The following is a 26,481-nucleotide window of genomic DNA, read 5'->3' as shown; positions in this document are numbered from 1 at the left end:
AATTTTACATAAAAAATGGTTACTTTTAAATCTGAAATTTTACATAAAAAATGGTTACTAATCACCATTACATCACTTAAGCAGCAACAAAAACAATGAAAAGAGACATTTTCGCATAAAAGAAACAAACTTATGCAAAGATAACAGTAGATTTTGATAAACAAGTTTGGAAGAAAGAAGAGGAAGAAGAAAGAGAAAAAGAAGAACCATGGCAGAACCATGGAGAAAAAGAACATATTGTTTAATGTTGAGGTGAAAACGGGTTTGGGTTTAAAAACTTGGGTGGGTTTTAATTATTTTTGAGTTAAAATATGGCACCAATTAAAAAATGACACGTGTCTTTTTAAACAGCCAATTTTTTTCTGTTAGTTTAAAGGGTATTTTTGAGCCAAAAACAAACCTTAAGGGTATTTTTAGACCCAAAGGTGCAAGGAGGGTATTTACGAGTCTTTTTCCATAGGTAAAGGGTATTTACGAGCCTTTTCCGTATATTTTATAATGAATAAAAAAACCCTAGAGCAAGAGAAGAATAATAGAGTCACACAGCAAGCAATATTCAGTATGATTCATTTCTTGATTAATTTTGCTTCTTATCAACTAATATAATGCATGGGCATGCATGTCACCATGTATATATACTTCTCATTTAATTTGTTATTCTGTATAGGTTATCACTACTAAAAACACGCATATTTCTCAATGAAATTCGTCGGAAATGTCCAGATTTCTATTAATTACGGCCTTTTTTCTCTCATTAAGTATTATTTTTTTTTGGAAAAAGTGGCATAATTGGGGTTTTTAGAATTTAATAAGGACTTTAAGTATAGCAATCTTTTCATGTTTTTAATTTCGGATAGATCATTTAATGAGAGTTGTTATTGTTATTAGGTTCTCCAAATTACAAGATGTTTCCTGAAGACAAACCAGGGTTGGAGCACTATGGATATTCAGAGGTATATATTATTGAATACTACATTCACCAAAATAACAACTATGTTAGAACTAAGATATAGTCATTTGGATAGTATCTGGTTGAAGTTTACAAAAAAAGAGTATCTGAAAAATGAATTTCACTTGGAAGAAGTTCTACAAGTGACAACCATTATTTTAACAAGTTTTGCCAATATCACCATTCTTTCAAATACTGAAGTTTCGACCAAAGTCACAAATATATACTAAACTTCACTAATATTGGCCTATGTTGTTCAGACTCTTCAAAATAGTCACCTGGTGTGTGTTGGATCCTCCAAAAGATATGCATTGTTTGAGGATCCGACACAGGCGCGACAACATCAATGGTGGATCCAAGCAACATATCGATATTGTCAAATAATGAATATTATCTATCTTGAAACATCAATATCATGAGTATTGGGCAAAATTGTGTATGCAATTTGATGTACAAATTTTTGTATGATAAGAAATCTAATTACTTTGATTTTCAGTCCATGCAAGTCTTGGAAAGGGACAATATGCCTAGAGCAAGTGATCTCCTTTTATCAGTTTCAGTATGTGCTGAAGTATACAAAACCAAAATTGTTGATCTTGCCTTAGCAGCAAGTGAAGAACTAAGGCAAATGGCTCAAGAACAAGAACCATTATGGCTATTTGACACTAATAAGCAAACAGAGGTACTCAATGAAGCAGAGTATAAGCGACGATTCGTTCATCTTGATCCGACTTTAGAGGAAATAATCCAATTCCTTGCAAATGGAGGGCCTATTGACGTGCCAAACTTTAATGGAAACGTCGAAATTGAGATGGAAAATTCAACGACGCCCTCTGAAATCGAAGCATCAAGAGCTATTGGGATTGTCCTTGTGGATCCAATCAACCTTGTGCATATGTTGATGGATGTCGTAAGTTACAGATACTTGTGTTGCTCGGACTCTTCAGAAATACTGTCTAAGGTACGTGTCAGAGCCTCAAAAGTAGTGCATTTTTTGGAGGATCTGACACGGGTACGGCAATATTTTTGAACAGTAGATAACCATAGTACTATTAACCTTTTTGTTCTGAGTTTTGTTGATCAATTGAAAATATGAAATTTATTGTGAAAACAGGACCAGTGGTCATGTGTGTTCTCCAACATTGTTTCAAAAGCAACAAATATTGGACTTCTATTGACAGGAGGAGATGGAAATCTTAATGGAGCTTTACAAGTGGTAATCTAAAATTAGCACTTGTCTGATCTTGTTTAGAAATAAATCCATTTTGAATCACGTGGAAGTACTCTCTAGCTACATATACATTTGTACACACACAGGTTGCACGTTGCTTTCAGCTCGAACTATATATACATATGTAAAAGAAAACCTAAATGTTACATATAATAAGATTGCACCTATTTTGAACTCACTGACTCAATCTAAATCATAGATTCGTCTTATAGCAGCCACACACAAATGCTTCCTTCTTACTTAAAATTCTCAAGGCTTGTTATTTCAATAAGCACCTGGCTTGTTGGTGCATCTAAGCAAATAGGGAGATTGTTTTATTTTTTCCGGATGATATGAATTGAGCTTAAATGAGGAAACATATAGTTAGTGAGGATTCATATAGCCGACCCCAAATTGTTTGGGACTAAGGCGTAGTTGTTGTTGTTTGGTTTTATTTCAGATGACAGCACAATTTCATCTTCCTTCTCCACTTATTAGGCCCCGGGAGGTCTATTTCGCGAGGCACTCTCGACAACTAGATTTCAATACTTGGCTAGTAGCTGATGTCTCCTTAGAGAGTGTTTTTCCTAGTCCATTAGTCCGGTGTCAAAGAAGACCATCCGGATGCCTAATCCAAGGGCTTCAAAATGGATTATCATTGGTAAAATGAATACATCTTAATCATCAAAATTTCAGTTCCAAGTTAATTAGTGCCTTAATCATAAAGATTTTGTGTCAAATTTTAGGTTACTTGGGTGGAGAATAATGTAGTCTGCAACGGTTTGGTTCCCGAAATGTTCAGGCAGACGCTTAAATCAGGGATTGCATTCAGCGCAAAGCGTTGGATGATGACCATGGAGAGACATTATGACAGACGTGCAATTTTGCATAAACAACATGGTCAACCATTGCAACAACCTTTGCAAGACATCAGTAAGCTGGTTTGCTTTTTTTCTCTAAATCCTTGTTGTTTTCATTCGGCACAAAAAGGTCAACAGTACTTCTTTACAATACAAAATATCTCAAATTTTTCCTCCGTTATACTTTGGAGTCATTCATACTTACGTCATGAGCATCGTGTCCCTTAATCCTAACAAAGCTCCAGCCTGAAGTTCAAAAAGTAATTTTAAACTATAGTTAAAAGTAGAGGGGTTAATTTGGACTTCTTTTCCTGAAGTATTTGGTCACATGGAATCAACTTCGTTCCCCCTGGAAATCTTTTAAAGTAAAGGGAAAATACAAGACAATTTGCTAATAGCAAGGGTATGAATGGCCCCAAAATATAGCAGAAAACGAAATTAAGATATTTCGTATAGTAAATGACCTTTCCCTTTTCATTCTTCAAGATGTCTAATTGTGAAGAAAAAAAGAACTTGATTTAGTACTGATTATTGGCGTTTATCATGTTATTTTTCATATTTTTAGACATAGGGGAAGGACAGAAGAATTTAATGAAGCTGGCTGAACGAATGATCAGAAGTTACAATGATATTTTTATCTCGTGCAGTGAAAACCAATGGATGCCCTTAAGTATACATGGTGGTGAAGATATCTTTGTGAAAACAAGCATGAATTTAGATGATCCAGGAACCCCTCGTGGTGTTGCAGTAACGATTTCAACTTCCGTGTGGGTACCAATCCCACAAAACGACGTTTTTCAGTTCCTTCGAGCAGGAGCAAATCGCTGCAAGGTACACTGCTGCAGATATCTTTGATCATTTAGCCATGCTAGTATACTGTAGTAGTGCGTTTTCTTATTTTCTTAGAGCAGAATGCAGATCCACTTGTTTTTCTTGTTCTCTTTGCACCAGTTTTATGTTTTCAATGATACAAATATACACATGAATAGATAATTGGAACATTTGTTCAAGGCAAGCTTATCTTTGGACATATTGTCATTTTACTTAGTTCCAGTACAGATTATACTTAATGCCAATACATTTCACCAGCTTACCATCTGTTCCTGAACCTTAAAAAGAGTAATGCTTAACAGGACATTGTAACAACCCACAGTCCGCCAGCGGTTGAACTCAAAAGGGCTCATTATGAAGCTTGCCTTTGACAAATTTTACATTGGAATAAGACAGGAAAAGTTAGGGGGCCATAAATGGACGAGTTTAGGATTCAACTGCAATACACCTTTAAGTTAAAAGGGGACAAAACTGTGAGGCCACAAAGGTTGGGCCGACAATACCTTGAAAATTGTGCCTGGGCCGCTACAACACTATCATGGCAGTTGAACTCAAAAGGGGTTCGTTCTGAAGCTTCCCTTAGAGATATGCCACCATCAATATAGGAAAGTTAGGGACCATAAAAGGGTGAGTTCAGGATTCAACTGTCAAGGCGCCTCTGGTTAAAGTTGATGGGGACAAAACCGTGAGGCCCCAAAGGGTGGACCAAAGAGGACAATACCTTGAAAATTGTGCCTAGGCCATCACAACACTATCGTGGCCTCATAGTCTTGATTTTAATTAGCTCATAAAATGTTTCTTAGTTTATTTAATAGAGTTTATCCGGTCAATTAAAACTCGCACTAATTCCATCCATCTTCAGTACTGCAATTTGCATTATGAACTTATGCCACTTTTCATATATATTTTGGTATATCACTTTTTCATAGGCTACTAAATATTTTTGTAGTGGGATTTACTCTCCTATGGGTGTATGACTCGAGATGCACTACATATTTCTTCAGCAAGAGACCCTGCAAACTCTGTTTCACTAATCATGTTGGAGGTAAGATACTCCCTCTATTCCATAAAGAGTATCACTTTTCATTTTACTGTTGAAAAGCTTTTATAGGCCCACAAAGATTATGACATGTTTAAGACTGCAAGTTTCAAAAGTCTCTATTTCTTTAGGCCCACAAAGATTATGACATGTTTAAGACTGCAAGTTTCAAAAGTCTCTATTTCTTTCTTAAACTTTGTGTAAAGTCAAGCTATGTCGCATAAGTTGGAAAGAAGTGCATAGTTCGTTTTGATTTTAGAATTCTTTCTTTTTTGTTGTACAATGGTGGAGTTCGGGTCAGCTTGTGGCCACCTCGACTATTCCACCGGATACCTGCTACTTCCCACCAGTACATGCACCGGATAACTCTAAACACTTAGTCAATGGAAAGAATCGCCTAACTTTTTTTTATTTAGAATTCTATGAGGAATGAAGCAAAGTTTCTAATAGTTTTCTTGATCAACAGCCTCCAAATGGAAGACCAGACAAGTCAGAAATTTTTTACCTGCAAGAAACCTTCACAGATTCAACAGGAATGTACATAATTTATGCACCAGTTGATGCCTCAGCTGTGCAGTATATTTTGGAAGGCAAAGACTCTGATGGTGTAGCCATGTTGGCTTCAGGATTTTCTGTCCTCCCTTGTAATTCTGAGGGAAGTGTTCTAACAGTGGCATTTCAGTTGATGGATGAAGAACTACTAACGCCGCAGTATCTTCCCCCACACTCGGTGTTTACAGCAAACAGACTCGTATCTGAAACAGTCTCCCTCATCAAGGCTTCATTGTTGCTCAACTCTGCATGCTGAGACATTATTTTGTTTTCTTTCTGATTTTCTTCTTTACTGAGATGAGAGGATGCTTGGCATCTAAAGAATATTTTCCCTAGTTTTTTTCTCTCTAACTTAGTTAATAGAGAAGGTTCGGTTGGACGTCAGGACGTGACAATCATGAGTTTAGTAGCCGATTTTACATGTGCTATTGAGGTTATGTTCAAGTTTTCCGAAGTATTTGACTTGTAGCTAGTGTTGGCGAACTTTAGACCTGTGCTGTTGCAGTTGCTTCGCTTTCGTCTTCTTCTTGTTTCTTCATGATGAGAACTCATGCACTGCATAGCAACTGTGTTTTCTGTTTAGTGGCACGAGCAATTGTTTCTGGTTCAAAGAAAAATGGAACCACCTTCAGTCGTGGAGGTTCAAAGTGCTAGAGTTATGCCAACTTCACACTTAATCTCAACTTCAAACAACTGAAGTCCAAGGTTTGATAGTTTAAACTTCATACAAACAGGTTCAAAGTTTGGGACTGTGAAGCCTATTTTTATACCTAAATGTATAAAGTTTGAACTGCAAAAGTAATAAGCCAACTTTATACATAAATGTCTCACGTGACATTTTAAATTTAGATACAGTTTAACTTTAAATTTTTTAATTTACCTGACATGATTTTATAGTCATAGATATTTCTCTTTATCAAACACCGTGCACGGATTGCCCCTCAAACACTCTGGTCTTTAATTTTTCCCCCTCATATATGTGACATGCTGCTCATTTAATGAAAATATCCAGATCTGCTTTGCTCGACATAAATTCTATAACATTTTTATCTTTAGAAACTGAACTTTTGCCTCACTTGACATAAGTTCTGTAGGAATTAAGTTATGCGGCATAAGTTGTATAGTATTTTTCAAATTATGTTGCGTGTTGAAAGTTTGCCGTGTCCGGCACAACTTATGAGATGTTATGATACATATGCCGAGCGGAATCTAAACTTATGTCGCTTTCTAATTTTGGCTTGTCTGGCATAACTTGTGACATGCTGCTCATTTGCTCATTTAATGAAAATATCCAGATCTGCTTCGCTTGGCATAAATTCTATAACATTTTTATCTTTGGAAACTAAACTTTTGCCTCACTTGACGTAAGTTTTGTAGGAATTAAGTTATACGACATAAGTTGTATAATATTTTTCAGATTATGTTGCATGTTGAAAGTTTGCCGTGTCCGGCACAACTTATGGGATGTTATGATACATATGCCGAGCGAAATCTAAACTTATGTCGTTTTCTAGTTTTGACTTGTCTGGCATAACTTGTGAAATGTTACGATACATATGCCAAGATAAATGTAAAACGAGCGAAATCTAAATTGCCGCGCCAAAAGAGTTGAAGGGAAAAAATTAAAGACCAAACACCATCACATAAAATGGGACGATAATCTCTCTGCACCCAAAAAAGAAAAAGGTATTGTATTGATGATAAGGCAGTTATCTGACACTACATGTGATAAGTAAAGCCAACCTACCCTTGTAAGTAAGAAGGCATTCAATAACCAAAACCATACATGCAAACATGAGTTTATGTACATTTTCCTATTCTAATGCTCCAGCATAAAGCAAAACCATCCCTCAATCAAATAACAAAAAGCAAAATGTGGACACAAATGGACTATTTTAGATCTTTTTATTTTGGTACATCAAGAAGACCAAATAAATTACTTATAATCTCTCATACGGAACATGGCTTAAATCAGAAAGGAGAAGAAACTCCATTTCTTAACGGCACCTCCCAGATTATCAAATCTTCTTTGCTCAAACACATTGTTCTCTGTTTTCTGTACTCAACCGGAATGTGTAATGAAATCGCAAGCAATTCCTGACGATACACTATCTTCCAGGAAGAACATCCCTAAGTGAGAAATCATGGGGCGGACCTGCGTATCATGTTTTCTACATCATCAATAACGATTCAAGTTTGCTTCATTGAAAAATCAAAGTTCAAGTAATATTAAGTTAGCTCAATTGGCAAAGGTTGAGGAACTTGTATCTTAGATCACAAGTTCGTGTCTTGCGCCAATTGAACTAAATCCAATATATAAGTGGAGAAGAGTAGAGGAGCAGGCCTATCATCCCTGAGTTCCGAAGGCAGCGGTTGGCCCAAAGAGTTGGCTCCGTACGGATTCTCGGTCATCCCAAAAGAAATGAAGAAAAAAAAAAGTTACGCTCAGCTTACCTTCTTGTTCACCTAAAAGGTAAAATGGAAGGTGAGAAACCATTTTAGTTCCCCCTTCACTCCAATTCACAGTGCCAGGTTTCTGCGTCCCTTTACTTGAAGATTCACAAGGGCCCAAGACAGACAAACATATAGCAGGTTCATTCATCAGACCCAAATAATCACGTGCACGCTTCCACACCCTTGCATCTGAGATTCGCGAACGTGCAACCTGTCAACCAGATTGACCAAATTAAGCTTAAAATCCAAAATCTCAGACATTTTACCACCATGATCAAACTGCTGCCATGAAAGCCTATTTTTCTTGAAGGTGATAGCTTACGCTAACCTTTGTCAAGGATACACGGGCCCTGGGCAACAGTTCGCGGTGATACGTGGCAAGCTTTGCAATGGCAGTCACCACAAAACATAATAGCCTTGATTGTGATGATTTTCTGAATTTTGCAGAATCGGACCCAAGAGCTGATTCACGCAGACCCAGACGGCTTATCAGCAAAAGGAAAACATGAACAATCAGTAAAGAGTGGCATCTTAAAATGAATCTCTAATGTTCGCAAAGCAGTCGATCAGTCTACCTTGACGAAAGGTTTTCGTACAGAAGCAATTCCAAGCTCTCGAAGAGTTCACGAGCAGCATCTTTGTGGGCTTCACCACCACCTCCATACTCCCCAATTGCCCAGCATAATTGTAATGCCAATTCAGTCTGGAGAACAGTTTATCTTTTGTCAATTTTTTCGGGTTAAATGAGATAGAGACTATATGCCTTATTGTGACTTGGGAAAGACAGTCTAATCACCTTTGCCGGACTATCATAAGCTTCTCCAAGTCTGTCCACTATAGGCTTCTGCACAAATATAAGGTTGGCTAAGTACATGAAATCGAGGAAAAAGGGAAAGTAAAAAGGAAAGAAAGGGGATCACGGGTCTTATGATTCATTGAGAAGAAATTAAATATATAAGTTATGAGATGAGATATGGAAAAATAGAAGACACAGAAGATGCTCTGGTCATGCAGGAATGCACTTAATTACAATTCTAACCACTCTCGATCTTGAATTACTATAAAAGATTAAAGATGAGGATTTGCGAGGTGTAATTAAGACAATACCTTCAGAAGTGCAATGAAATTGGGAGCTCGACTAAAGGCAGCAAGCATGAGCTCTAAGATCCTCTTTTGCACCTACAAATATGTGTAGGAATTTATCACTAATTCAAGTACACTCAAACAGTAAAAATGACCAATAGGATACTGTGCAAAAGTGACATCCACTCAAAGGGCCCCAGCATTAGGAGAAGGATCCTTCTATAAGAGATGAAGCGTAACTATCCCGTTCAAAAATGCTCCTTTCTTCCTGTCTTTCTTTCCTTAACTTTTTCTTTTGTATCAGTGAAAGTCTCCTCTTTCTAAAACTCTACAAACAAGGACAGAATTATATATCCATAATTAGACACCATGGTTCGTTGCATGGATATATTTTTTTTAATTTTTTTTTTTCTAAATTACATAGTGGGTAGGGGAAGGGGAAATGGGGGAGGGGATTACAACGTGGGGATTCGAACCCTCACCAACAAGGTGAAAGTTCAGGTAGTCAACCAACTGAGCTACTAGATCCCTACTTTGCATGGATATATTCAGTTTTGAGTATAAACTTCAATTCCTTGGAATAATTCTTAGACAAAAAAGCAAACTTCATTTTTAAAATCATGAGAAGGCCTGAAAAGAAGAAGCAGGGCAATCTGCTCCACTGAAAGGAGCCACTCGTACCTTTGCTCTACACAAAGGGAACACTAATCCAAGCACCTTTAAAACTATATAGCAATAACAAAATGCTAATGCTAATGTATAGAGCTAGCATAAGGGATTTCTCCAATAGAATATTGCCTCATCAACATGAAAATACATTTGAGAAGGCAATCTTCAATTTATCTAGATGAACTTAGATACCTCGTACAAGAATAATTTTTCTGGAAATAGATTGGAATATCTTGCCATAAGTAGGGGAACCAGAGCACATAGAAGAGCTGCAACAGAAACGTAATGAATCAAATACTTCGGAAAGCTGTATCCTCGTTATTAAAAGAAAATCCTCTAGTGCATAAAATGGATGAACTTACAGTCATCAACTTCCCGGATTGCTATAGCAGTATATATATCAAGCAGTCGAGGTGTCATTCTCAGTGCTTGTTTCAGCCTATCAGACATAGGCGCACTAACTGCTGCTTGTAAAGTCGCAGTTACAGCAGGAGAAGCCCAATGGCGTTCCTAAAGATCAAGATCGCCATGAAAGATTCAAATCAGAAAAACTTGGTAAGAGAACCAACTATAGGATGATCTAGTAGATGATATCATCAAAGGAAGCATGGATTGACATTTTGGAACTGAGACATAGTTATTTGCACTTTTTCTAGCTAAATAAAACTAGTGGTTTTACTCTAAAGTCTAATCTCTTTTACAGCATGCAAACCTGCAGCAATCTAGAGTTTACAACATAGAAAAGACCATACAGCTAGACCATCATTCTCATCCTTGAGAAGCTCAAGAAAGAATGGATCAGCTACTGCAATTGTGGAGCTATCCTCTGATTCAGAGTCCGCTCCTCCATCTCCTATGGTTGATCCAGTATATGCTTCATCCATGAGCGCTAACAACATCTGTTACCAAGAGGAATCTCCTCAATCATCCAAAATACGGAAAATTCAGTAATCTATAATTCAGAAAAGTAGATAATAACCTCTGGAGCTGTACTCTTCTGCATTGAAGCTATGCCACTGCCAACCAGTGATCCTGAACTCTTCTCCACCCTTTCCAGTGCCACAACCAAAACTGGCAAAGATGAAGAAAATGTCTTATACTCGCATAAAAAGAGGAACAACTAGAATGCATCACTAATGGATCTTTCTGGAAAATTGATAGAACAACAGCTTAAAGTACAAAAGTAAATTCTGTTTTTTGGTCAAATATCACTTTGCAAGATAAAACATAAGTCTTTTTGGAACGATTCAAAGAGTAAAATCAGAAGCCATTGCCAATGAGCCAAGGTTGATGCCTTCTAGGGAGGGAGTGGGGCCACTTATTAAGGTAAGTAAAAGTGTATAACAGCGATTGTTGTTCAGTTCATAAAAGTCATGTACAACCCTGATCTTATTGTTTTACTTTTTTCTCCTTTGGAGTTAGGATGAGCAAGAAAGACATAAAGTAACACTCACTAGGCAAGTCAACGATCGATGGAAGTTGTGGAAGAAATGACCCCTGGGAAATCAAAGCCGGACATATTCTATGAAATGCTTTTTCCAATCTGCATCGATGATCAAAAGTATTTGTTAAGTGCAGTTTCGTAAACATGAAGAGATTTAAGTCTATCATACTGTAAAAGATTAAGTACTCCATACAGCAAATTCTGTTAGCCACTGGACTAAACAACAAAATGAAATAATTGAGGAGAAACTAGCTAGAAAAGGCACTATACATTATCCTCTCCACCTCCAGCCTTCCTCTTTGACAGTTGATTAACTTCCAAATTATTTATCCCAGCATAACATAAGTACACCAAATAGTCCAAAAATATGAGACATCAAATGTTGCAAAGTGCCCATTCATCATATGGCTTAGCGTGCTGGAGGTCTCACTAGGGTCAATTTCTATAGCTGAAGAACACACATGAGAATTCAAGCAAAACTCCTGCAATCATGGAGATGTCGCCTACATCCATGATGGAAAATCAAATTTGGGAGAATCCGGTTAACTACAGAATTCTACAAATAAGAGAAAACATGGACACCAAATTTTAGGTTGCACTAGGGAGTCATACTCAAGTCCAACATGACAATGGTCCTGGACATGTGGTTGACACTTTCCTATACCTCTATATTTTTCTAAAAGATTCAGACAATTCTCACTAAACTCACACTTGTATCATTCTTTTGGACACTGACCACTGTTCTGAACTATTGTTTCTTTCTTTAGGGAATAGGGCACAAGTTGGATCTATGAAAAAAGAAAATTTGACACTTCTTAGGGTTTACAATTATTTCAATCACTTTTATAGGGCCAAGTTGCATATCAGAAAAGAAGAGGAGAAGACTTCTGCATTAGATTTAGACATCTAGTCGTCTTAATAATGTTTTCCAGAGCACTTCTAAGTATATTAGCACTTCCTATGCTTCATTGTAGTTTTTCACGACGTGAATATATTGTTTGTGATGTCAGAACCTATGAGTTCGATGGAGTTCTTCTTCATATGTTGAGCTAACAGTAATTAACGTTATTTGATGGATTAAATTCTTGCTGCGTCCCCCTTCTTTTCAGAGTTTTTCTGTCTTCTGCATCCAAAAGGACCAAAACAAAGATAGTGTTCTTGATCGAGTTAGTATCTGATCCTCCTCCAAAATAGGACAAGAGGCAAGTGATGCAGTGTTCTAAATTTAAGAAACTCAAGAAGCTAAGAAGTCTTTGGTCTTGTAGCTGTAACACCAACTCTTGAAGGATGATACTACTATTAATTTTATTATAACTGAGAAATCCGGCTGGGGCCAACTGTTAAGACTAACCGCAGCCCTCGAAACTCAGGGATAATGAGCCCGCCCCTCTACCTTCTCCATAATTTGTGCATGGCGCAAAGCTCGAACCTGTGACCTTAAGTCATAAGTCCCTCAACCTTTGCCACTTGAACTGAGCCCTGGGGACAAAAACTTAGGAAGTGAAAAGGAACTGTTTAGTCCCTTCATGGGCATTGCCATCACAGTTATAAATAAAGAGCCCTATACAGGCATGTGCCAGAACAAGCAACAGGTTAATGGATCACTCCATGTAAAACAGAGCAGCAACCAATCTGTTCTACATTATTAAAATGACAAATCTTGGATTCATATAGTGCAATAACGGAAATCTATTTCAGCACAATTTTTAAAAGAAAAGACAAAAAGAAGCTGAAAAGAATAAGGATATTGGGCCAAGTTATTTTCTCTCCGTTTCAAAGTCAAGTTTGATTCTCCATTATAAGATACAGAGCAATGAAATAAAAGAAACAATATAGTAACATAATCTATCCATTCATTGGCACAATTCTAAAGAATTCCACATCCTTTATATAAAAAATGAGATGACAATCAGACTTACTTCTCCCCATTCCATGCAAATAGCTTGAGCAATAACGGGAAAAACTGCAATGTCGTGAGAGATCAGATGACAGCACTTGCATGCTTCTAAGTGGATATAAACACCCAAACGAAAATATAGACAAAATGACCAGCATATTCCATTCTTACAGAAATCTGAGTATATGCTTAAAAGGTGCACATTATGCTTGATTTCAAATGATTATAGAATTCAATCAATTACATCTTAATCCCAAATTAGTTGGAGCCAGCTATATCCATCCTTGTATCCAAGGCGCTCTACTTAGGTCATAATTCATTCAAATAATTTTTTTTTATTTTTTTTTATTTTTTGATAAGGATAATTCATTCAAATGATTATAGAGATCTAAATCCAAAATCATTTCACCTGTAGCAGTATGTTGAGAAAATGACAAAAATGGTCCCTTATTTTTTGGGGTAGGTTCAAAATGGTCCTTAAATATAATCTTGAGCAGATTTGGTCCTTTAAGTTTGTCAAAAGTGAGTAGTTTTGGTCTCCGTCAGATGTTTAACAAACTATGCTTGTTAGATTTCGGGGAAATATAATAGAAAAATGGATTTAACATGAAGTCATATTTGGAGGTGTAGTTTTTGCTATTTTTGGTCAATTTTTGGAGTCCGGTGCCGCTTTATGAGGTACAATTTCTGCTTTTTTTCTTTCTATTTCTAGTGTTTGGTACAGTTTTTTGTGTTTCGGTTTCTAGGATTTGACGGGACTTTCGTAGTGTTTCTAGTTAAATCTTTTCTTTCATAGTTCCCATTAAATCTAATAGTCAGAGTTTGTTAAATTATCTAATGAAGAGTACAAGTGCTCACTTCCAGCAAACTTAGAGGATCAAAACTGCATGGATTCATATTTTAAAGACCATTTTGAACCTACCCCAATACATGAGGGACCATTTTTGTTAATAGCATTGACGGTTTTTTCGACTTTGTTAGCTCCATGGTACTAGTATAGCTTTAATGTAATGGAGACTAACATTTTTTTTGGCTTCAAAAGCCCTCTGGCTTTTGCTTCTGTACTATGGCACCTTCCAGTTGCCCTATATCAATGACAACATCTTACTTCATCAAAAAAAAAATGAGGGACCATTTTTGTTATTTTCTCGTACTATGTCTGAGGCATTGTAACGGTTACACTGCCTTAAGATTACATAAGGAAAGGATCCAGGTTCACTACATTGGTGCAATTTAAAGCCCTTCTGTTCTGGGAAAATGTTCTATGTTTCAAAAAAAAAAAAAAAATGGGCTTCCTGGACAAGGAAGAATCGAAAACATTTCATAGGTACCAAAACTTTTTCTGTAAACATCTTTTTGTGAGTAAATTCTATGGAAAGATCTAGACTAAAATTAGAAACAAGATCTAGTCTAAAATTAGAAAGAGTTTGCACTACACGACCGCAGCTAAGAGAAGAATCAATACTAGGTTAACTTATGATGAAACAGAAGGCTAACATGTGCATATTAGACAGATAAAGGTGTACAGTAAAGGCCAGCATGATACGCAGGACTCTTACGAATTTGCATGTTTAGAAATATTACATATATCAATTTTTTAGATGAGTAGCATATATCATTTTTTTTTAGATGAGTAGCATGTATATCATATTTGCTAGACTATTCAATAGTGTTAGCAGACTCAATCTATCATCAGGTTACAGCAATATGACTTATACAATCAGGGTAAAGAAATGTGTTAAAGCTACAGATGTTTTAGATTCTTTTAGATCAGTACTAACTACAGAAATAAAGGAGAGGGGAGAGGAGATTTACTTCACCTGCACTGTGTCAATACAAAAGAAATTACAGTACCACATGAAGGTATCAAATTTGCACTCTTTATTTCTTTTGGCCATCAAAGATCAAATTTGCATTCTTTAAAAGATGCTATTCCACTCTTTGTTACAATTGATGTCTTGAGCATTATACTCCCAGAAATTGGAGTTACTTATCAGCAACGTAACTTGAATACGTACCTGGGGCAGCAAAGTAGGAAACGAACTTGAAAATTTTTTCTTGTTTGCATTCAGAAAGTCAAGGGTTGCTTCTGCAACAATAGGGTCTGCAAACTCACTGCAGTAAGGATTAGGAATTGCTCAACAAATCCACGAAGTAGAATGATTTAGTTACTCTATGTCTGGTAAAATAAAACTATATCAACCTAACTACATCAAAAGAGGAACTTCTAATTGCATACTTATAGCATACTACCACGTTTGTGAAAGGTTCAGCTCAAATGAATATCATCGAACTTTTAACAAAGAAAAGGAATGACATTCTCCCTACCGGCTCAAGCATGATTTAAAAAAAGTCCGTAAATTAGGATCAGCATCATGCAGGACCACATCTCCAAAGTCAAGAAAAAACTGGAGTATAGCCTATATAACAACGAAAAAAGACATCTTTAGCATTAATATATACCTTGTCCCTTAAAAGAAAAAAGAAAAAACATAATAGTGGAAATAACTAATGAGTGTTTACTTTGGAACAATACAGCCATAAAGTGGCCCGAAATTAATCATTTATAACAATACGAGGTAATTTTAAAGCAATCGACGTGACTTCCTCAAAACAGTGTAGAAGAAGCACTTTCACATAAAACAAAGTTCACTATAGACAGTTCATAAATTCTCTTTCACATATTACTATGCACTTTATGTCCAACCAAAGGTTTATGTCCAAGTGTGCAAATGTAGGTATATGGACATACATGTATACATGAGTGCCTGTTGAGTGCACTACATATTCTCCTTCAACACTGATAAAGGTAGTGCACAAGATGTTAAAATCTAACTGAAATAGTTCCACCAGCCAAGACTCAGATTCCAGAACCTTTTCAGAATTATCTGAGAAGGCTGTCTTTTTCCTCCGAGGTAGCTCATGACACAGTTATCTCTTTAGATAATAGCAGCACTAGTCCTTTTTAATCTCTCTCATTGTCTTGCTATTGTCAGCTCCACCGGAATTATGCATAATTAGCTCTCTCTTTCCGGCAGACTAAATTATTTGATTTAAACAAGCAGGTTAAAAGGAGAAATTGTACATTCTTATAGAAATTAGCATCTGATAATTGATACATCAAAAAATTTCAAAGTTCTAACAATTTCAACTGAAATAGTTCTACCGGCCAAGATTCAGATTCCAGAACTTTCTCAGAAGTCAGAACTATCTGAAAAGACTGTTTTTTTTCCTCTGAGGTTGCTCGCTAACAGTTATCCCATTAGATAATAATAAGTAACAATGCTAGTCCTTTTTAATCTCTCGTCATCTTGCTCATAGTGAGCTACACCGAAATTATGCATAATTAGCTGTCTCTTTCTGGCAAACCAAACTATTGATTTAAACAAGCAGTCAAAAAGGAGAAATTTGACCTTCTACCTGCAGAAATAGGTATCTGATGATCGACATATTAAAAGATTTGGAAAGTTCTAACAATTTTAGCTTATTACTGTGCAAAGTGCAATTAAAAGTTCAGTTTAAAATAGCACACAGCATAAAAGTAAAAGCACAGAAAAGAGTACCAAAAGAAGAAGACCATTCGAGGTTTGAGACTGCGTAATTGAAGAAACACATCGCTGAAATATCCTATTCAGATGAGGATAAACCCTAGCAATCAAATCTTCTGATTTCTCACTTCTACATAAATCGCAAAGACTTTTGACCTGAAAATGACAAACACAATCAATAATCAACTGCTATACACCTCAAGTCCAAATGAGTTAATAATATCGGCTAAAATCATCTATATCAACAATCTTCTGATTTCTCATGATTTTAAAGCAACACTTATAAAACTAGAAAACTTTTGCTTTTTACTTTAATTAAGTTTAGCTCATTAGATTCAGTAATATACTAATTCACATAATATCTTGAATGATTGAGAGGAAGAAAAAGTTATCTCACAATCCCTTGAAAAATCTGTTTTTTGGTCCAACTAGTAGTAATTTATACTAGGTTCCACATTCTAACTTTCTTCTACATAAATCACAAAGATGTTTGACCTGAAAATGACAACACAATCAACAATCAACTGCTCACCTCAACTCGAAGTAAGTTATTATCGGATTAACAATATCATCTATATCAACAAACTTCTGATTTCTCACTTCTAAACAAATCACAAACTCAATTCTAAATGAGCTAATGTTTGCTATATAAATCATCTATATCAACAATCTTCTCATTTATCAATTATACATAAATCACAAAGACTTTTGAACTGAAAATGAACAACACAATCAGCAACATCAACTGCTCCACCGCAGTTCAAAATTAGATAATATTGGCTAGTATATAACCATCTATATCAATAATCACAAAGAACTTCGACCTGAGAATGAACTACACAATCAACAATCAACTGCTACACCTCAATGAGTTAATATGGGCTATATAAGTCATCTATATCAACACTCTTCTGATTTCTCACCTACATAAATCACTTTTAACCTAAAAATAAACAACACAATCAACAATCAACTGCTATACACCCCAATTCCAAATGAGTTAATAATATTGGCTATATAAATCATATATATCCACAATCTTCTGATTTCTCATTTCTACGTAAATCACAAGAAATGACAAACACGATCAACAAAATCAAACTGCTATACACCTCAATTCCAAATTAGTTCATAATAACTATATAAATCATCTACATCAACTGCTACTATTACTACAACAACAACAACAACGTTTGTATCCATCTACATCAACTGCTGCACCTCAATTCAAAATTAGTTAATATTAGCTATATAAATCATCTGCTACACCTCAGTTCAAAATTAGTTAATATCTTCTTCTTCTTCTTCTTCTTCTTCTTCTTCTTCTTCTTCTTTTTTTTTTTGATAAGGTAAATAGTTAATATTTTATCTATATAAATCATAAACATTTAGTGAAAGGTTCAACTACTACACCTCAATTTCCAAATGAGTTAATATTAGCTATATAAATAATCTTCTATTTCTCACTTCTACATTGTAACCTGAAAATGAAAATCAACAATTCAACTGGTACACCTCACTTTAACTCTAAATAAGTTAATAATATTAACAATATATATATATATATATATCACATATATCAACAATCTTCTAATTTCTCAAAATCTTCTGATTTCTCACTTGTACATAAATCAACTTTAACCTAAAAATGAACACAATCAACTGCTACACCTTAATATTGGATATATAAATCATCTATATCAACATTTCTTTTGATTTCTCACTTTTATATATAAATCACACGGACTTTTTGACCTGAAAATGACAACACAAGCAACAATTCAACTATTTTACTCGTCAATTTCAAAATTAATTAATATTAACTATATGAATCCTCTATATCAATTGAACAATGTGAACTAGTGTGTGTGTGTGTGTAGAGCAAGAGAGAAGAAAAAAACTGACGGAATTGAGGAGAGAAGGATCGGAAACAGGGTCGTTAGCGAAATTGGAGTCTCTAGCACTTGAAGATAAACATCTTATATGATAATCAAACTCTTTGTATTTCTCTTCTCCCCCCATTTTATCCAAACAGTAACGTCAATGCCTCAACTTGCTATCGTTTTCCAGATTAATATCTTCGTGTTCTGAAATTTTATTTTGTACTTACTTTTTTATAAAATTGACCCTGCATTAAGTTTATTAAAAAAAAAAAAAATGAATTTTGTTTTCCTAAATTAAGAATAAGATTATAGTTTTAAAATGTGCTTTGAATATATTAACTTGTCACGTGAATGTTTCAATTATTAAGAGATATTATTTTTGAAAAATCAAATACTCCCTCCGTTTCATATTACTTGGCCACGTTACTAGAGATAGGGGTAAGTTAGTAAAATACTTATTTTATTTATGATTTCTTAAGAGGCGTGCAAAAGAGAAAGTGGTCAAGTAATATGAGATGGAGTAAGAAAATAAGACATTTAAATCGAGACGGAGGAAGTAGTAATTGATAATTAGGAAAAAGGCGTTTGGGAATAATTTTTTGGAAATAATATTTTGACTGAACATGGGGTTTAAGAAAATGAAAAAAAAAAAACACTACTAAAACTTGTGTTTAAAATGAGTCGTAGATCTTTTTGTAGCTATAAATCATTCCGATCATTTTATTAAGGGTAACATGGAAGCTTGACATTAAACTTGTAACTGATTATTCTTTTTTTTTTTTTTTAAGTGTCACATAAATTGAGACAGGAAGTAAGTAAAAGACAAAATGAAAAATTAAAGGACCTTAGATGAAAATGGATCTCTTTGTAATGTCTTCTCCAGTCATTTATCGAAGTCGCATTAATGGCTGAATTTGCGACTATCTGCTACTGTTTTCCGGATTAATGTCTCTGTTGTTCACCTCTTAATTGTTTGTTCTTTTTCTACCTGAAATAAAGCGTTTGGGAATAACTTTGGAAATTAGCGAATTGTCAACAAAACAAAAAAATGAAAAATTATGGAAGTAAAAGAAAATGATGAAAATAATTAAAACCAATTTATATGAAAGTAATATCTTGTCAAAGTAATATTGCATTATTTAATAAAAGGGTAGTTCGGTGAGCTTCTATTCAGAATTTAAATTTGACGAGTTCAACCTTTCAAAAAATTTATCATTGAACTTATTATGCTTTCGAAATTGCAAGTTAAACATTTAATAATTCCGGAAATTATAATGATTGCTCACTATATGTTGCATTTCATGTAAAATATATTAGATTCGATTGAACCCGTTTTATTTTGGTACTTTAGTGTTCCATGCTAACTTCTATTTCACACTCATGGGTTCTTCTCGCTTTAGTGTTCCATGGTAACTACTATTTCACTCTTGTGAAGTATTTTCACCTGTCTTTCAAGATCACTTTGCTATCAATCATCCACAAAGTTTTTTCCCCCACGGTACTACTGTGCTATTACTTCGCTATCAGTAGTCATCCACGAATATTTTTGCAAGGTATATTTAGCCTTGCAAGATGGTGTCCTTGCTGATTCACTCAAAATTTACCGTGAAATTTTCGGCTCCTGCATTTGCACAACTGTTGTACCAAAAAGAGTTTCTTCAACTTGTGTACAACAGCAGATATTAAAAACTCCGCATGTGTGAGCGTATTCATATTCCAAGCCCGAATAAAAGAAGAGGGTTACACGGAAATTCATCGCGGTTAAGTTTTTCTCATGTAATCAAAAGATACGGCTACCAAGGGTTTTGAACCATCAGCTCCAACAAAAACTTTCTTCAAGAAAAATCTTTATTCATGAGAATGGCATTTCGTCAAGAAAAACATGTATTCATCAGAATGGCATTTTTACTAATACAACAAACATGATCCACTCAGTTTCCTAAAGTACAAAATGAATCCAAAAGGGATTCAATCAAACCTTCAAATACTTAATAGCTGTCTGAACATCTTTATCTCCTCTACCACTGCAGTTAAGCACCACCTTAGTCCCATTGGGTAGAGTTGGACACAACTTCTCCAAGTAAGCCAGTGCATGAGATGTTTCGAGCGCAGGTATAATGCCCTCTAACCGAGATAATCGCTTGAAGGCTGCAAACAAAAATCAGCGCAGCACGAGAACATTAGTGAAACTTAGAATGTTGTACGAAGATGTAATGACGAAAGCTAAAACCTATGTTGCTTGGACTCCTAAAAAAATATTATCGGGTGTGTGTTGAATCCTCCAAAAGCTATGTATTTCTGGAAGATCCGGCACGGGTGCTGTAACATTTTGGAGGGTCCAAACAACATAGGATAAAACCAAGTGCAAGCCGTTTTGTGTTATTTTGAATTAATTCTCAGATAAACAACAAAAAAAGAGTGAGTTCAAATGGAACCAAGATTAGAATCAGGAACTAGTAGAGAAGTCAACAGTCACCTTCTAAAGCCTCTTCATCAGTAATGCTATAATACTCTGCTCGTCCCAAGTCTTTCAAAAAGCTGTGCTCTGGCCCAACTCCAGGGTAATCCAATCTAGTAATGCCATAAGGAAGAGAAGAAAAGAAAAATGAAAATGGACCGTTAAGTAGATGTAAAGACCTCTATAGAACGGCTTGCTCAAACTTTCACCACCAAGAAAAGAAGTTATTACCCGGCACTGATGGAATGGGGCTCAACTATCTGTCCATCTTCATCTTGCAGCAGATAGCTCATAGCTCCGTGCAGTACTCCAACCTCTCCCATTGTCAGAGTTGCAGCATGTTTTCCACTGTCTATACCAAAACCAGCAGCCTCTACACCAATCAACCTGACATCTTTATCATCAACAAACTCATGAAACAGTCCGATAGCATTTGAGCCTCCACCAACACAAGCAACAAGCACGTCTGGTTTCCCACCCCATTTTTCCAATGCTTGTTTCCTTGTTTCTTTGCCAATCACTGCATGGAACTCTCTTACCATCATGGGGTACGGATGAGGTCCGGCAACAGATCCAAGTATGTAATGAGTTGTTTCGACATTTGTAACCCAATCCCTTATAGCCTCTGAAGTGGCATCCTTGAGCGTAGCAGTCCCAGAGTGGACTCCTCTAACCTGCATGTAAATTATGGAAAATGAAGTCAAGAAATGCTAGCAACTCAAGGAAAAACTGGTTCAAACTATTTTTGCTCAAATTATAAAAACTAGTCCTTATTAAATAGAGAATCCATGGTTAGCAATTTGACTTGTGACAAAGAGGAAGAAAACTAAGCCAAAAGTAACCATCTAACAAAATACTTTGTTCAATTTTGTTAATACTATGTAATTGTATGTCCTTTAGATGAGTCACAGTTAACACACTTCGGATTTGGTCTTTCAGACAGTCAAATCAAGAAAACTGTGATGGCTTATACGGGTGTTGCAGAACACAATTTGCAGGTAAACTTCTTACTTGCATTTGCATCCATCAAGGCTCATTCATGGATTTTAAAGGTAACTCCATCTCCTTATCTATTTAGATATATCCTCCTGATAGCTCTACATCAAACTCAGAATTAATCATTACTAATTCCTGCCATTAACAGTATTAGGGACTTAAAACTTTTGGTCACTGAAACTGTGGACAGCATTTACCACATCAGAACTCCAATAAGCATAGGAATGTTACCATTCTCAGAGAACTCCAATAAGCATCGGATACAACGAAAAACTTACTCCCCTCGTACCGAACTAACTTTCCTAGTTCAATACGGTTATTAACTAGAAGTTGTAAAATTGAATTATTATATATTCGTTGGAAGATGTGAGGCCCTTCCTTTTCTTAAGAAAATAGAAGAAAGTAGTTTTTGAAAGAGCAAATAACATCCCTTCTAGTTTTTCCCCCTTCTTTTCTAGTAGAATATGTTTGAAACATATTTTTATGAGAAAAATGAACATTATTGTGGGACAGACTAAAAAGGAAAAGTTGCCACACATCTGCAGAGTGAAAATGCATCTTAGTGGACATAGAGAAGTTATCAGACAAGTTAAATGGCAAATTAATGAAAGGCACACTGGTGAATTCCATGGAACAGCAAAGTCAGTCACTAAATTCTTTGCATAATGATCTCTATTAAGTAAGCTAGGAACAACCACAACTCATAATGTACAAACGAAACCAACCTCAGCTCCAAGAAGCTTCATTCTGAAGACATTTAGTGCTTGTCTCTCCATATCTTGAGCACCCATATAGATAATACATTCCAAACCAAAGCGAGCACAAACAGTAGCGGTGGCAACACCATGCTGACCTGCCCCTGTCTCAGCAATGATGCGTTTCTTGCCCAAGCGCTTGGCAAGCAAAGCTTGGGCAACAGCATTATTGATTTTGTGGGCACCAGTGTGGTTAAGATCTTCCCTTTTCAGGTAGATCAGAGGCCCTTCGCCATCTGGACGCTTGTAGTGCTCAGTAAGTCGTTCTGCAAAATAAAGAGGGCTCTCTCTGCCTACATAATCTTTCAATATTCCATCTAGCTCTTTCTGCAGACAGCAAAAATCAGTTAAAAAAGCTACATGCTTTAAGTGGGACACCACAAGCCTTCACAATGAATGGGATTTGAAAACGAACAAACGAGAGTTGCTAACAAAAAGAAAAGATCATAGCTAAAATTTCTTTTCCAGAAGATTTGAACTGTGCTAAAAAGTCCAACAAACGTTTCACTCATGTAATTTGATAACCTCTGTTATCAAATTACAGTTATCAAATTACAGAAGTTCAGGCAACAAAACTATTAAGAAAGGAAATAGCATTTGCTAGTTGAATAATCAACCTTACTTGGGTCCACATATCCAGGAGGTAGAAAGAAGCTGATTTTGTGGAAATGGTAAGCTTTTATTCATAAACAGCACTAAAAATGTGCTAGATTATCTGATTATGTACATTATGCCAAAAGTGTGAAGACAAAAGTATAGCCCTATGTTAAATCTATAGGGATTCTAGGAGCTACAAAGAGACATATTTTACATCACCGGCTTCCTTTGCAAATCAAGGTTGATGACTCGATGAACTAATAGTTTAAGAGGAGTATACGGCACGTCGGCACCCACTGCACAGTTACCGGTCCTGATACTGAGGACAAGCCTTTGTGCCATGGTAAAGTTCCTCCTTTTGCGATTTGTAGGTTTGTGTTCAAGGTGTGAAAGCAGCTTCTTTGCAAAAAATGCAAGGGAAATGTTGCTTATGGTTTTCGCCTACTCTCCCCTTCTACCCTAAGCTAGTTAAGGAACCTCTATCCACGAAAAAGGGTAGAAGATCAAACGATACAGAACTAAATCCTGAAAATTGTTGCTAATTATATCTCTTTTAAAATTCGACTAGCATATCCATGATAGAATGCAGGTTATTGCAGGGTCAAAGTTTAATAAAAAAATAGCAACCAAAGAAATGAAATCAAATATCATGAATCAACATCATACTACATATTATCCATTCTACTCTATTCGGACCCATTTCATTTCAATACTACTAAAAAAATTGTCTCTTAAAGCAACTGATATCAAATCACCGATTCGAAAACTTATCAACCTGGAAAATTAAAACAAAACAAAAAACTCAAGAACCTGGAAAATCCACATTTCAATACTACTAAACAATTTGTCTTGTAAAGCAAATCAAATCAAATCAAATCATCATTTTGAAATACTTAGGTGCCGTTTGGCCATAAAAATTATTCACTTTTTTTCGGAATTTTTTTTTCACTTTTTTCACTTTTGGGCGTTTGGCCATAAATATTCCGAATACAACTTGAAGTTGTATTCCAGAATACCAAAAACTCAAAAAAACTTGTTTTTAAAAAAAAATCACTTTTTTACAACTACATTTCACCAAAAACTACAATTTCAAAAACTACAGCCAAACACAACTCCAACTCCAACTTCAAAAATTCCAAAAAAAGTGAATTTGTTTTTGGTATCTATGGCCAAACGCCTGCTAAGCAAATTAAAAAAAAAATCTAAAAAATCATCCGCGAGAACCTGAAAATCCAAATTTCAATACTACTAAACAGTTTGATTTGTAAATCAAACAAAATCAAATCATCAATTTAAAATATTTAAAAAAAAAAAATCATCCGCCAGAACCTGAAAATCCACAATTCAATACTTCTAAACAGTTTGTCTCCTAAAACAAACAAAATCAAACTTTCTGCAAATTAAAACCAAAAAAAAAAAAAACTAAAAGTTCATCTGCGAAAACCTGAAAATCCACATTTCAATACAGGAAACGATACTATCTATCCGAACATTATAGCCTCAAAACAGTACAGTACATTATACTATTATGATACATTATGAATCTATATATGTAATAACCATCCAAACAAGTACTAAACAATTTGTCTCTTAAAAGAAAATGAAATCAAATCATCAATTTGAACATTTGTGCAAATTAAAATAATGAGCCTGAAAATGCACATTTCAATACTAGTAAAAAAAAAAAAACTAAAATTTCATTTGCGTGTACCTGAAAAGCTTCATCTGTAGCGAGTGATTTAAACGCGGTTTCAAGTTCATCAAGCGCGTGCATTAGGGTTTCAGGTACATATTTCCCGCCAAATTTACCGAACCGGCCAAACGCATCGGGTCGTTGAAGAACCGCCGGTTCAGCCGCCATTGATTGTTTTTCTGTAAGAACACAAGCAATGGGAAGAGGATTCTTTGAGGGGTAAAGTGTAAATTTGTTGAATTTGAGGGGTGGATCTTGGGATTTAGGGAAGTTGGAGGATGAGGAAGAAGAGAGGCGGCAATTTTTGGGAGAAATGGTGGAGGAGAAGGCCATGTTTGGATGAAGAGCTTTAAAGAAACAGAAAAGATGAATTGTTCTTTTTTGTCTTTTGGAAAGTTTAAATAGGGGAAGTTTGTGAAACGTGGCTGAATTTCCTTTTCAGAAAAAAATACATTCTTACCAAACAGCAGTCACATCCAACGAGTCTAACTTGTCTCAATTTACGTAGCACCAAACTTATCAATTTTAATTATGTATTTAGATAAAGATTATATAAAAAATTAGATGAAATTTACATATTTATAAACTAGATAAAATGTACTATAAATCACCACAATTGATAATTTAAAATACTTTTAAGGCCATATGAAAAATTATTTGTAAAAAATTCATTTAAATCTTCAAATTTAAAAAATGTCACATAAATTAAGACTGAAGAAGTATTTAAGATGTTTAATCTAGTTATTGGGGTCATTTGATAGCTTGTTAGTGTTATACATGTATTAATAATACTGGAATTGATTATAAGATATCAGAGATCCATGTATTATTTTATGTAGAGATTAGTGAGTAGGATTTAATTTTTAGTAGTACCTCATAATTTTTACATGTAGTGCTATTAGTTATGCATGTTCTAAATTATAAGGCTAAATACCTAGTTAGACCCTTAAACTTGGCAAATTTTGTAAGATGGACACTCAAACTTAGCAAGTGACCAGATAGACACTCGAACTTGGCAAAAGAGTGTCTTTTAAACATTTTATGCTGACGTGACAAATGATATCTTCTGCACGCGCATATGAGCGATTGACTAAGTTATGATTTCTTCTTTCTTCTTCTTTTCCACATAATTTCTTACGTATATTAATGTAGTTGATCTTTTACATTTCAATATATTACTTAATGTGGATCCTACAGTTTTCAGTTACTTCTTCTTTGCGACTCCTTCCGTCTCAATTTATGTGATATAATTTAACTAGGCATGAAATTTAAGAAATAAAGAAAGACTTTTGAATCTTGTGATAATTTAACTAGGCATGAAATTTAAGAAATAAAGGAAGACTTTTGAATCTTGTGATCCTAAATAAGTCAAAGATATTTGTGTGGTTATAGATCATCTCGTTAAGCATAAAAGATAAAGTTTAAAAGTTAAATTGTTGTCAAATAAGGAAATGTATTTTTTTTTTTTGACAGACTAAAAAAAAAAAATATCACATAAATTGGGACAGAGTGTATTATATTATCATTCTTCTCCTTCGATCATTAGCTTCATGTTTTTCATTT

The 26,481-nt window shown here is 35.2% G+C and overlaps 3 protein-coding genes across 6 annotated transcripts; 1 reads left to right on the top strand and 2 right to left on the bottom strand.

The window, feature by feature from the left end:
* Nucleotides 1-219: 219 nt before the first annotated feature.
* Nucleotides 220-5,697, top strand: LOC132626940 (homeobox-leucine zipper protein PROTODERMAL FACTOR 2-like). The gene is made up of 9 exons (XM_060341984.1): nt 220-262; nt 889-953; nt 1,446-1,910; nt 2,064-2,165; nt 2,620-2,820; nt 2,906-3,092; nt 3,585-3,850; nt 4,800-4,895; nt 5,356-5,697. The coding sequence occupies exons 1-9, from the start codon at nt 220-222 to the stop codon at nt 5,695-5,697; spliced, it is 1,767 nt and encodes a 588-aa protein (XP_060197967.1).
* A 1,420-nt stretch (nt 5,698-7,117) lies between these two features.
* Nucleotides 7,118-18,619, bottom strand: LOC132628284 (uncharacterized). Of its 4 annotated transcripts, XM_060344083.1 has the most exons (16): nt 18,442-18,617; nt 16,552-16,692; nt 15,317-15,408; nt 15,007-15,103; nt 13,011-13,054; nt 11,102-11,190; nt 10,627-10,718; nt 10,400-10,546; nt 10,010-10,157; nt 9,840-9,916; nt 9,003-9,074; nt 8,692-8,739; nt 8,471-8,598; nt 8,224-8,380; nt 7,896-8,106; nt 7,118-7,596 (listed from the first exon to the last, which is right to left on the bottom strand). In XM_060344083.1, the coding sequence occupies exons 1-16, from the start codon at nt 18,556-18,558 to the stop codon at nt 7,550-7,552; spliced, it is 1,707 nt and encodes a 568-aa protein (XP_060200066.1). In that variant the 5' UTR covers nt 18,559-18,617; the 3' UTR covers nt 7,118-7,549. The 4 variants fall into 4 exon arrangements, with proteins under 4 accessions (XP_060200066.1, XP_060200075.1, XP_060200069.1 ...); XM_060344092.1 differs by lacking the exon at nt 15,317-15,408 and having other exon boundaries at nt 18,442-18,579; XM_060344086.1 differs by lacking the exon at nt 15,317-15,408 and having other exon boundaries at nt 15,007-15,092; nt 18,442-18,579.
* Nucleotides 18,620-20,237: 1,618 nt separating this feature from the next.
* LOC132628278 (tryptophan synthase beta chain 1) lies at nt 20,238-25,298 on the bottom strand. The gene is made up of 5 exons (XM_060344071.1): nt 24,937-25,298; nt 22,599-22,955; nt 21,109-21,551; nt 20,896-20,990; nt 20,238-20,567 (listed from the first exon to the last, which is right to left on the bottom strand). Exons 1-5 carry the CDS (start codon nt 25,249-25,251, stop codon nt 20,392-20,394), a joined length of 1,386 nt encoding a protein of 461 aa, XP_060200054.1. The 5' UTR covers nt 25,252-25,298; the 3' UTR covers nt 20,238-20,391.
* Between the last annotated feature and the right edge of the window lie 1,183 nt (nt 25,299-26,481).

The sequence above is a fragment of the Lycium barbarum genome, chromosome 1 (genome assembly GCF_019175385.1).
Source record: "Lycium barbarum isolate Lr01 chromosome 1, ASM1917538v2, whole genome shotgun sequence".
NCBI classification, from domain to species: Eukaryota; Viridiplantae; Streptophyta; class Magnoliopsida; order Solanales; family Solanaceae; genus Lycium; species Lycium barbarum.
Note: the sequence above shows the minus strand (reverse complement) of the source record. Positions and strands in the feature narration are given on the sequence as shown.